Source organism: Erythrolamprus reginae, chromosome 1, assembly GCF_031021105.1.
Source record: "Erythrolamprus reginae isolate rEryReg1 chromosome 1, rEryReg1.hap1, whole genome shotgun sequence".
Taxonomy (NCBI): Eukaryota; Metazoa; Chordata; class Lepidosauria; order Squamata; family Dipsadidae; genus Erythrolamprus; species Erythrolamprus reginae.
The window spans coordinates 241,173,372-241,187,024 of record NC_091950.1 but is presented as its reverse complement, the minus strand read 5'-3'; the positions used below and the strand labels follow the sequence as shown (position 1 = coordinate 241,187,024).

Genomic DNA, 13,653 nt, shown 5'->3' with positions numbered 1-13,653 from the left:
GCCATTAATAATTTAATGGATGTATGAATGGCAGAATACAGATCCCAAGTAGTTTGTCCTTCATATTGTCCTTATCTAAACACTTAATTTCCTGGAAACTCAGATCACTCCAAAACACGTGAAAACTGTGGACAGAAAGATAATTAAAGAATGTAGATGCTTAAAAATGCAAAAGTGAATGATATGGTGAATTAAATCCATAAAGTGTCAGTAGCCTACTATTAACCAATATCTTTCATTTGATTCCAGTTATTCCTGCTTATAGAGTTCATAGCTTCCAGTTTAATTCTTCCCCAACTGTTGGATTTTTATGTCTGAATACACCACTGCCTATTCTCATGTAGACTTGACTGGTCTTTAAGTTCAGTGTCCTTGGGAAGGAAAGTTGCAATGTCTCTCAGAAGCATGAGCGGTGGATCCTTTTTGATCATATCTCCCATTGGTGGAACTTTCGCACAGAAGAGATATATTTTGTGATTTTTTTTCTTTTCCAATTGCTTTTAGCTTAAAATATTATTTTTGTTGTCTACAGAGGTTTTGCCTTTAAAAAAAGCTAACGCAATTTGGATGAATTGGAGAGAGTTTGTGTGTGTGTGTGTTCTCCTTTTCATCAAATAAACTAATCCATATTGACACTTTTCAAAGTGATTTATTTATATTTTCTATGCTACCTTTAAAAGAATATTGTATTCTGAATACGTTCACACCCACCCAAGAAATAAAAATACCACACAAAATAAAATGAGATCAGAGAAATTTTTTTTTTGATTGATTGATCAGATGGGCAGAAATGTTCCATGCTGACTTTCTGTAGTTAGAATAGAGATGGGAATTTGAAAGAGCAGTTAAGCTACTGCTTGTGCCTCCTTTGTACCTCCTATCCTGGATGAAAGAAAGGGATGTAAAGCCTTCTTCCCAGTACAGATGTTAGAAAGATGTGCTAAAGTAATGTGTTTGGGGGGAAAGCTGAGCAGCTGTGAGCAAGCTGTGACTTTCTGCTTGGATGTTAGGAAGTAACAGAGTGAAAATATGCAGGCAACACAGTACAAACACATACAGTATGTTTTTCAGAAAATAAGTCCCAATTAGATCATTGTTAACTGACAAGTTATAAATGATTGCATCTTGTGTGGTGTGTGTGTGTGTGTATGAGGATAGAGTAATACTTGCAGATTCTTGCATGTATTGTTATGTTATTTAATCTAGTTGAAAGCGAGACTTTAAAATTGTACAGAGGAGTTAAAAATTAACCATATATTTTAATCTTTACATGTTAGTCTTTCTCTTGTTTTGTGGTCAGATATAATCTTTGGAAGAAAGCTCCTCTGAATTTCTCACAGGGCATTAAAACTGTCTAGGCGCTTAAAGTGAAGCATGTCTGAACGTTTTCCAGCATCAGGACTTAAAAAAGAAAAAAAAATAGCCCGGCATGGTAACAGGAAAGGATTTTTTTTAATTAAAAATAATTACAAAAGTGGTGGCATTCGAAGTATAATTTCCTTACCTTTAAACTTTTGATTTTATGTTTAATAACACAAACTGCCCCCTTTTCCCTAAATAAAATTTAATTGCAAACAAAGGAAAGAACTAAGGTTTCTGTCAGCCCTACCAAGTAGACCAGACCAGGAAATCAACCATAAACCAAGATATGCTTAATGTTATCAGAATATAAATGTCAAGACTGAAATGAGTATTCTGGGAATCAGAGATCTGCAGTGGAGTGAAGTTCAAATCAGAGGAGTACCAGATTGCATTGTGGACAAGAAAATCATAGAAGGAATAGAGTGGCAATAATTTGCAATAAAATAGTATCAAAATTAGACCGTAATAATAATAATAATAATAATAATAATAATAATAATAATAATAATTTATTAGATTTGTATGCCGCCCCTCTCCGAAGACTCGGGGCAGAAATACATCCCCCCCCCCATCCGTGAAATAATAACATTGAATCCAAGGCGACAACAACATTATGGCAATCCATATCCAACAACAGATGTGTACAGGGGTGGGTTCCAACTTACCTCGCTGCCAGTTCACTTCCTTCCACGCTTCATAGCTATGTGTGTGCATGCACAGTGCAAAATACACACACACAAAATTAAAAAATAAATAGAAACACCAAAAGCAAGGTGGCAACCACATGCACAGTGCCAGAAACGCGAAGGAAAAAAGTGACTTAAAAAAAAAGAAAAGATGGCGGCACCCACGGACTGGCACCTACTGATCTAGTTCAGTGACATCATTGTGATGTCACCAGCAGGTCACTATTGGTCGAAACCAGGAGGAACCCACCCCTATATGCAAAGAAGTAAATATTGACCAGTTCTATAGTGACTTACAATACCTTGTAAATGCAACCCTCACAAAAGACAACCCACCAGTTATGGAATGCTGAATTTGGTAATAAAACTACACAAATAATGTGATAATCCATAAAAAGGAAGCAGAAGACAGTTTCACCAAGAAAGTTCTGTGATTATTAAAATTTAATACATTTTATTTGTTTACATGAATGCATTTTTAAAATGTTAGCCATTATGGAATTATGAAATAATATTATCAAAAGTGAAATTGAAAATGATTAGGTTTGATGATTAATATTAATGATTAATGATTATTTTGGTAAATATTGTTCTTGGTTTAAACATTTGGAGGAGAGGAATGGTGAAGAGGAATGGAAAAGAAAATAACTATGAGAACGAACGTTACAGCTAAGAGGCTTTTAATAGGAATAAACAAAGATTATGGAGTTATATAAGTAGATGAATTAAGCTATAGAATGTAAAAAAAGTATGGAAATAGAAAAGAATTTTAATGATATTTGTTGATACCATTTGTTAAAGAAAAGGGAATAATGATAATTAGAAATATTGATTATAGAATTTTTAATCTGGAATATGACTATTAAATTTAATTTAATGATTTTTTTCCTTCTAGAATGTGGTATGATTCCATTGGATTGAAAGTGACATAATTAGAGTAGGGCAGATGATTCCACTGGGTATACAGTGACATTTTTTTTTCTTAAAATAGGGTATGATGATCTTATTGGATTGAAAGTGTTATAATTAGAATAGGGAAGATGATTTCACTGGGCTTACAGTGACTTTTTTTCTCTCTCTTAGAATAGGGCATGAAGATAGGTCAAAAGTGTTATAATTAGAATAGGGCAGATGATTCCACTAGGTTTACAGTTACTTTTCTTTTCTTCTAGAATAGGGTATGATGATTCTATGGGATTTAAAGTGTTATAATTAGAGTAGGGAAGATGATTTCACTGGGTTTTACAGTGACTTTTTTTTCTAGAATAGGGTATGATGATTCTATTGGATTGAAAGTGTTATAACTAGAGTAGGGTATGATGAGTACAGTAGTCCCTCGCTATACCGCGCTTCACCTACTGTGGCTTCACTTCATCGCAGGTTTCTGAGGAAGTCAATCGGCAGATTTAAACAGCCCGCCGAACTCGATCGGCAGGTTTTTTTAAAAAAAAAATAATATCTAAAATTGTAAATACTGTATTTAAATACTGTATCTAAAATAAATACTGTGTGGGAAGGGTTTATAAACACTTAAAACAATGAAAACTTACCAAACAATTACAATATAAATACTTAAATAAGTACTATCAGTCGATAAATTCCCCATCGCGGATTTCACCTATCGCGGCCAGGTCTGGAACGTAACACCAGCGATAGGTGAGGGACTACTGTATATGGAGTATTCAGTGTTGTTTTTGTTTCTTTCTTTTTCATTTTTTTCTCATTTTCTTTCCTTGTTAATTTTCTAATTTTCATTTATTTTTACTCTTTATTTTTTATCTTTACCTATTAAAGGGAATTATTTTTAATTTGGTTTATTAATTTGGTTTATCAATTTGGCGATATTTGGGATGTATTATTTGGTGGGTTTCTCTCTTCCCACTACATATTTTTAACTATCTTTTAGCAAGGGTTGAATTTAATTTAAATACCGTTGGAAGTAATTAGAAATTTTTGCTCCCTTTAAAAAAAACAATTCTTTTATTTTAAAGGGCATTTATTATGGAAGAGGGTTTAAAATATACATGAAAACTGACATGGAGGAGATTCTGAGAAAACTGAAGTATCATGGCCTAATTAATTATATGTGACTAAGAGTAGGAACAGCCTAAAATGTATATTGGCTAACTGTTTTTTTGTTATTATATAAGAAATTGGAGTAATTATTTTTGTTCTGATGTCAAATGTTAAGGAGGTAGCATTGGTTAAGCTATATATACCAAAATTGTAAAATTGTAATATAACTTAAAATTAATGGTATTTTCTTTTTCTGTACACGTGATTGGAGAGAAAAATTAAAAAATTCTTTACCCCCCCCCAAAAAAAAATATTCCATATGGTACAGTGAATACTGTAGACAAGTCAAGTCAAGAAAAGAATAGATTTAATGGATTAGATGGGTAGAGTGCTTCAGGAATGTTAAAACCATTAAAGATGAAGTCATCAAAAATATTCCCAAAAATATAAAAAGAAAAGAAAAGGAAATGGCTGTTTTGCTGATATGCTTACATGGTCAAAGAAAAAAAAAAGTAATATAGACAGAAGAACATTTTCCCAACTATCCCAAAGGTGCTTTTTCAAGAAGCAACTGGACTTTCTGGTTTTTCTTTGAAGACCTTTTGCTTCTCATCCAAGAAGCTTCTGAAGAGAGCTGTAGAAGACTGTTGGATAAGAAGCGAAACATCTCCAAAGAAAAACCAGAAACTCCAGCTGCCTCTTGAAACAAGCACCTTTGGGACAACCATGACCTGGATGACTGAGAATCTCTATAGACATTTGCCCAATTAAATACTGACTTTCAGAAAAGAACAAGCAGGAGTCCTAGCTAAAGGGACTGAGAACAATAGTCAAATGGGAAGGACATGAGATACTTTTTTGGGAAATTGCAGATATCAAGGGAAACCTTTTCACCACCCTAAAGCAGTAGAACAAAAGAAGAGAAAGACAGTAAATGTCTATTGAAGAAAGTTGAGATGATCTATGGTTTCCCTCCATCAAAATGGAAAAATGACTGCTTGGAAGGTTTCAGTTTCCCGCCAGCAGTTCCCTGACTTAGTCTTTCCCTATTCTGCCTACCCTCAGGGCTCACAGAGTTTAGAGGGAGTGGTTGCCGCTGCCAAATTGCTTCATGCTATTAGCAGTCTCTTCATATTCAGAAGGATATTAGTGCTCTATAATGCTAATTTCATAGTGATAGAATGTCTTTAAATATTTTACAGCTTAATAAAGTTAAACTCAGCTGCTGACTGAATTGCCTGGTGGATGCCATGCCCTGAAGCGGCTCTCTTTCTTCTGAGGCTCTCTAAAACTTGCTTAACATATTTTGGTTGCCTCTGTTTATCCCTCTATGTTTCTAGTTAAAAGTCCTCCTGTCTGAGGATGGGGCAACACATGGCTTGGCCTAAGAGTGTCTATAAATAAGAATTTCCCCAACCTGATGTGCTTCAGATATACAACTCTCACACTTAATAAGGCTAATGATCTTGCTTGTTGGGGATGATGAGGTCATAGACTGAGGAAAACCTATCTGAGTAATTGTACAGGCAGGATTTACTTTTCAATAGATGAAACTATCCCTGATGAGGATGAGGAGGATGAGAGAGAGAGAGAGAGAGAGATGTACCGTATTTTTGTGAGTATGAGACACACCTTATTTTTTTTGGGGGGGGGGGAGGAAAATAGGGAGGAAAATCTGCCTACCAGGTATTCATCTGGCTAGTTTCAGCACATAATTTTATCCCCTGGTTAGGGCTGAAAAAAACCCTATTCGGAGCAAGTAGGAATGGAAAAAAGCCTGCAAAGATTTAGAGCTGGAAAAAATATTATTCGGAGAGAGTAACAATGAAAAAGCCTGCAAGCTGATAAAAGCTGGGAAGATTGTTTAGCCGAGTCTTTGGAGAGGGGCGGCATACAAATCTAATAAATAATAATAATAATAATAATAATAATAATTATTATTATTATTATTATTATTATTATTATTATTATTAAATTATTATTGTTAGCACCTTGTTAGGGCTGGGGGAAAATCCTTAGGAAAAGCTACATTCAGAGTATAATAAGCACCCAAATTTCCAGCCTCTTTTACGGAGGAAAAGGGTGGGTCTTATACTCCAAAAATATGGTATATGTATATACAAATACACACACACACACACTAGATAAAAGCTATTTGCTGTAGCTTCCAGCTTAGTGTTGAAATATTGACTGAAGATAATTAAGGGATTAGATGTAATTTAAAGCATGAAAATATAGAGTGTTGACTAACAATACTAAAATATTAATGCTTGTGTGGCCTATACATTTTGAAGTTTAAAGAATAAGATAGATTACACAGCCGCATATATATCATTTAGTTCTTTCAATGTGTTTTCTCTAAAAACATTTACTTTATTGATTGAGAGTTTTTTTAGTCCCTGCAGCATTGAAAAAGAATACACTTCAAATAATAAGACTAGGATGTACAGCATCTGAAATAGCTGGATTGTAAGGAAAGAAAAGGGTCAGTGTTTTGGAAAAGATTGTGGAAAAAGAAGCAGGGTGTGTGTCAAGTACAAAAACACTTTGAGATCACGACAGGCCTCCATAGGCCTGTCTTGTGGTTTTGGAGAAGACTTTGCTGAACTCAGAACAGAGTGATTCAGGTGCCAGGTTTTGCTGGGAAGTGAACACCTGCCAGGCCACTCCAGATATCTCAGCCGCTGAAAGGCATTTTCCCAGGCTCCCAGGTGAATGGTCTCTAATAGCCGTGGGAGACGGCTTTCCCTTGTTGTATGCTATACCACAGACTCTTACTGGCAACCACACAAATGATCGAGTCATCAGCAAATATGTGCTGCTAGCATGCTTATGGAGAAGGCTACCAGTCAAGGTGGGGAGACCTCAGAAACTACTTTTTAAAAAAAGAAAAAAGGACTTGAGAAGGCTACCAGCAGGAGGCTGGTGGAAAAACATTTAGAATTACCTTTCTGGTTCCAGGAATGTATTAAGTCCCAGATCTGAATACTGGTAGAATTTTGGTAGAACAATTGCTGCTGGTTATTTGCCTCTACCCCTTTATTAAAAAGGGCATTCGGATATCCTTTTTTCCCCTCCATTGTTTAATTTTATTTGGACATCGGATGATCAAACATTAAAAACTTTAAAAATCCCAAACCTACACAAATAAAACATTTTTTAAAAAACCCTTGACTCTATGTTGCAGATCGTTCAGAATCAACCAATAACATCAGAATGAGTTGCTTTTTCAAAAGCTCTTGCTGACTTTAAATTTTTCATCAAAAAGTTGCTTTTGAGTGCCTCTCTTTTTGAACCTGATTTTCTCAATTTTAATAAAATGCCATAGCTTAAAATGATGGAGAAAAGACTGTTGCTGCTGCTTTTATAGTAATTCTGCATTAGCATCTTTGATCCAAAGGCGCTTTTTCAAGCGCAACTGGTCTTTCTGGTTTTTCCTTGAAGATGTTTCCCTTTCATCTAATAAGCTTCTTCAGCTCTTGAAACAGCACCTTTGGAAACGTGGCCTGGATGACTGAGAATCACCATAGATATTTTGAACTACAGTATATAAAAGTTAATGTAGATGATGGAAGTGGTTGAAGAGTTGGACTTGGATGGGAGAGGTGCAGATTCCATTCCCTACTGCAATGTTTCTCAACCTTGGCAACTTGAAGATGTTTGGACTTCAAATCCCAGAATTCTCCAGACAACAAGTTAGCTGGAGAATTCTGGGAGTTGAAGTCCACAGAGCTTCAAGTTGTCATGGTTGAGAAATACTGTCCTACTGGAATTGGAATTTTATCATTATCAGTCTGCATCCGGGTCTTTCCAGTTACAGTACAAAACATGCCAAAATCATAGGGTGAGGCTGTTGATCAGCACAGTTTAATTTTCTGATTTAACCACAGGGGTGTGAACAGACTGATGGAGGCCTTTGTCTGCAGTTGTCATTCCTGAGGCTGTTTTCCGAATGAAATTTGGAATCATATCAGCGAATTCTAACTCTTACCCCATCACCATCTCCGGGGTGTAGATTATCTACTTTTCTTTTAAATCTACATGCTAATATGAATAGTTTGCTTTGGTAGAAGCTGTCCAAATTTCTGTGGGTATTTTTAACTATTCTAAAATGACAATGGAAACATCAGGTTTTCACATGATTTCAGTAAAAATGTTTTCAGTGACAGAAATATACATGATGCCCTGAGATGTGCCAATCACAAGACGAGATACGTATAAATAAGATCACATTTATCTATCTATCTATCTATCTATCTATCTATCTATCTATCTATCTATCTATCTATCTATCTATCTATCTATCTATCTATCTATCTATTGGATTTGTATGCTGCCCCTCTCCATAGACTCGGGGCAACTAACAACAATGATAAAAATAGCATGTAACAATCCAATCCAATAATAAAATAACTAAAAAAAACCTTATTATAAAAACCAAACATACATACAGACATGCCATGTGTAAATTGTAAAGGCCTAGGGGGAAAGAATATCTCAGTTCCCCCACGCCTGACGGCAGAGGTGAGTTTTAAGAAGTTTACGAAAGGCGAGGAGGGTGGAGGCAATTCTAATCTCTGGGGGGAGTTGGTTCCAAAGGGCCAGGGCCGCCACAGAGAAGGCTCTTCCCCTGGGTCCCGCCAAACGACATTGTTTAGTTGACGGGACCCGGAGAAGGCCCATTCTGTGGGACCTAACTGGTCGCTGGGATTCGTGCAGCAGAAGGCGGTCCCTGAGGTAATCTGGTCCGGTGCCTTGAAGGGCTTTATAGGTCATAACCAACACTTTGAATTGTGACCGGAAACTGATCAGCAACCAATGCAGACTGCGGAGTGGGTTATAGGGTTATAGTCAGTGAAAATATATATTTTTCTCATCCAAAGGTGTGAAATTATTACCCTGCTTCTTTTGGGCACATAACTTTGTACATCATAAGGTTCATTTTCACGTTAATGGAGTCATTCTTTCCATAATAAGAATAATCGGGAATACTTCATTTGAAATGTGCTTGGGAAAAACCATTGCAATTATATTTCAACGTTTTAGAACATACAAACATTTGCTCGTTCCTTCTTTCTGCAACTATTATATTGCTCCTTTGGAATAAGACTTACAAGTCTGTAATAGATCTTCTTTCATTTCAGCTAACAAATTAAACTGAAACAGACCCAAATTGTTTTCCTCTCCATTTCCCCCCCCCCCCCACACACACACTTGATATTTAATCATATAACCTGATGAAGAACTACTGGAATTCAAAATTACCAGCTCTTTTTAAAATGTTCCTTTGGCCTCATAAAAATATTCACTACATGAACCTGGTTTGTAATTATCTGACCTTTATTATCTTGGTTTTATTCTACAAGTCTTAGTTGTTCAGTTGTGCTGTCCCATAATCCCGCCTTAGCAATGACAGCTAGATGGATGACTTTGGGGCAATCATCAGGTGACAGTGAATTCTAGTCCCAATTTAGGCATGAAAGTCGGCTGGGTGATTTTGAGCCAATTACCATGCGATGGTGAGTTCTACTCTTATCTTAAGCATGAAAACTGGTTGGGTGACTTTGGGCCAATTATCAGGTGACAGTGAGTTCTGGTCCCAATTTAGAAATGAAAGCTGGCTGGGTGATTTTAAGCCAGTCACACACACACACACACACACACACACACACACACAAACAAACATGTCATACATACATACATACATACATACATACATGTGTGTGTGTATCCAAGTACCTCTCACTCATGAAATCTAAAGAACTGTAAAGCCTACAAACATGAAACTTTGGATTTATGTTTCTTTTGGTTTCTAGGTGCTCGCTAAGAAAGGATTTTTTGAAATCAGATCATTAGTATTTCTTATACAGTATTATATTAGTTAACCCGCACTGATGCTAAGGAGTTAGATGTTCTACCCCCTCTCCCCACTGGAAAAGAACTCTGTTCCAACTGCCAGTTATTTTACCCTGTTTCCCCCAAAATCAGACATGTCCTGATAATAAGCCTTATCGGACTTTTGAGTACATGGCAATAAGCCCAAGTGCTTATTTCAGGGTTCAAAAAAGTATAAGACAGGGTCTTATTTTGGGGAAAACATGGTATATTAACATGCTCTGATGCTAAGGAGTTAGACATTCAACTCCCCCTCCCTACTTGAAAAAAACTCTGTTCCAATTGCCACTTGCCTTATATTAACATGCTCTGGTACTAAGGATTTACACATTCTACATAAATTTTCAAGCTTTAAGTGTCAATGTATCAAGCTCCATAGTAACTATTCATTAATTTTCAAGTTTTAACTGTCAATTTATCAAGCCTGAGCACATAGTTTTGTAGCAAAGCACGGGTATCCAGCTACTAGTTCCACATAGGCAGGAGTACAGTGATCCCCCGCTCGTTGCGAGGGTTCCGTTCCAGGAGCCCCCGCAACGAGCGGGTTTTCGCGAAGTAGCGATGCGGAAGTAAAAACACCATCTGCGCATGTGCAGAAGGTGTTTTTACTCCCACAGCGCTAGCAAGGAGCCGAAGATTTGGGGCGGCGCGGCTGTTTGCCGCCGGCATGGGGGGCTTCCTAGCAGCCCCCCAAACCCGGGTTGGGGGTCCGGGGGGCGCTGTCTCTCGGCGCTTTCGAGCTGAGTCCGGGAGCGAATTCACTCCCGGACTCGGCTCGAAAGCGCCGAGAGACAGCGTGGACAGGCCCGTTCCTTGGCGCTGTCTCTCGGCGCTTTCGAGCCGAGTCCGGGAGCGAACTCGCTCCCGGACTCGGCTCGAAAGCGCCGAGAGACAGCGTGGACAGGCCCGTTCCTTGGCGCTGTCTCTCGGCGCTTTCGAGCCGAGTCCGGGAGCGAACTCGCTCCCGGACTCGGCTCGAAAGCGCCGAGAGACAGCGTGGACAGGCCCGTTCCTTGGCGCTGTCTCTCGGCGCTTTCGAGCCGAGTCCGGGAGCGAACTCGCTCCCGGACTTGGCTCGAAAGCGCCGAGAGACAGCGTGGACAGGCCCGTTCCTTGGCGCTGTCTCTCGGCGCTTTCGAGCCGAGTCCGGGAGCGAACTCGCTCCCGGACTCGGCTCGAAAGCGCCGAGAGACAGCGCCAAGGAATGGGCCTGTCCACGCTGTCTCTCGGCGCTTTCGAGCTGAGTCCGGGAGCGAATTCGCTTCAGGACTCAGCTCGAAAGCAGCGAGAATGAACGGCGTGGGCGGGTGAAGGGCGGGCGGCAGCGAGGAGTTTGCGTGGGCGGTGGGGAAACTCCTCGCTGACGCCAGCAAGAGGGGGAAGACCCAGGGAAGCCGCATGCGTAGATGGTATTTTGACTTCCGGGTTGAAAAATAGCGAAGTACCCTGTTCGCAATGGTTGGGGACGCAATAAACGGGGGATCACTACAACATAGCAGAGTTGATAGTCAGGAAAACAATAGACATGAAATCAAAGGTTTTCCAGAGAGAAAACTGTTAGGCAACTAACTTGTAAAGTAATGTAAGGGCAATTATCTGAGTCAGAAAAGGAAATAAATTATTGCTTGGTATTGACTCGTAAAAAAGGAATTGCCATGAGAATTGGAAATCTGAGTTGAAGAGAAATCTTATGAGGATACTCCTTTCTTCCTTTATCTTTGTCCAAACCAGGGTATTGATGCAGTGAAACTTAAGAGACATTTTTGTCTCCACTAAAACTTTACCAGTATTACTCTACTGAGACCAGATTTTATAGAACCGAGCAAGGTACAGTTCCAAGTCAGGCTGTGTTTGATTACTATAGCAAGGCCATGGAATTAAGGTTTCTTTTAGAATAAAGGATGCAGAAATTCCATAGGCTTGTATGAAGTCTATAAACATTATTTCGATCATTCCAGGATTCCATTACAAAATCTTAAAAGTATATTTCATCCTAGCTTGATTCTTTCCAGATTAGCTGAACTTGTCCAAAGAAAATGTAACCTTTTTGAACCATTAAAAAGGATTAAAGGCTAAAGAACAGCGCATATCTTTAATTGAATTATTCATGGCACTGATGTTCAGCAGATCTTAAGGTTCCTCTACCCGAAACACAAGTCTTAAAAAAAAAATATCGATCATTGTATTTCTGTTATTCCAGTGTAATACAGAATAAACTGCAAAGTCACCTTTCAATAGTGTAATATGATCAACCTTTTCAAACATTCAGTGACTTTTTTTTCAGGGATGGCTCAGATGCTTTGTCATGGGCTTATAAAAAGAAGCAAATCAATAACTGTAAAAATATTCTACAATTATTATTTTTTTGCAATACTGTACCAGTCTGAACCGAATTCTCAAAATAGCTTTTCTTTTTTTAATGACAACAATGAGCGTGCCTGGAAATATTTTAACACAACTTTATGATACTTTATTTTTATGGAAATGGCCTCCAACATTTTTATGATATCCTCTTTTTTCCTATAGTGTGTAGAAAAAATGAAGTCCATCTATTTTAAATTAAACTAAAGGAGGATTCATATATAGAATTTATTTTTTTTAAAAAAACAGCCCAAAAGGTTTGCTACATTGCTTAAAGATAGATTGCGCCAAGAATTGCGAAATGTGAGAAAGTGGCATTTGGCAAGGCTGGAGGTGAGTGATATAAGGAATAGATAAAAGGTTGTAGCTTATAACTGGTTCTTAAGCCTGTGCTGGAACATTTGAACGTGCAATTTTGGATTTCGTGGCTAGAGTTAAGGTAACAATGCACATAGCTAGCATACTTTTAAAAATGTACTTAGTGAATTTTAATGATGTTTTTGTATATGAATTTTAATCCAGGCACATACTTGATAAACCTGTGTTGCCTGCATAAAACCTGCCTTGCTTTTATGTTGCAGCGGACGAGTTTCACATTTCAGCTTACTTTGTCAAAAGATGGGCTAATCTGCGATGTATTGGACAACGGCATGGTGGTAAGCTACCTACATCTCCCTCTCTGAGTACTTTGGACCAATGGTATTCTTTAACAAACTATGTGTGGTGTAGAAAGATTTGAGGAGTCCTTGGTGCTCTCTGAACTCACTTATTTTCTTGCAATGGTGTTTCATTACCCAAACTAGGTAACATTGTCAGTTCTAGCACCTAGCTACCTCATTTCAACCCTGAGCTACAAATATTCTCCTTTATTGGCAAAAAGATTTCTGTTGTTCTCTTTCTACTGCTTGACCATAACTTGCTAATGGCTTCTTGGATGGAAACCGCTATGTAAGAGTATTTACTTGTTCTGTTCTCTTACAAATAAATTAAAAGGCATTTATAATGCCAGTTTGTCTTGGCAACAGAATTGAAAGGAAGCTTCCTCTAGTTTTTATTACCATTTTTTTTCTTAGGGCCAATAGGAAGGTACAACATCCTCTGCCAACGATAAGTGGGGAGTGTATCCTGACCTATCCATAATTCAGTAACAGAATTACAAAAGAGAGTTGTTTCTCCTTTTACATCAGAAAGAACAATGAGGTTCAACTGCTAATTGCTCATGTCTTCCAGTTGAAACACTTGATATCCCAAGCAGGCATTTTAGGTCATATTAACTGATTTTAAACACGGGTATATCATGTTTTCTCTTCCTTCCTTCCTTCCTTCCTTCCTT

General features: G+C 37.9%; 1 protein-coding gene across 1 annotated transcript in view; it reads left to right on the top strand.

The window, feature by feature from the left end:
- The window catches only part of SLX4IP (SLX4 interacting protein), a 100,208-nt gene that overhangs the window by 58,898 nt on the left and 27,657 nt on the right, over nucleotides 1-13,653 (top strand). Inside the window, exon 6 of the mRNA XM_070732643.1 lies at nucleotides 12,902-12,976. Coding sequence (XP_070588744.1) covers nucleotides 12,902-12,976 — 75 coding nt within the window. The remainder of the gene's footprint in view (nucleotides 1-12,901; nucleotides 12,977-13,653) is intronic.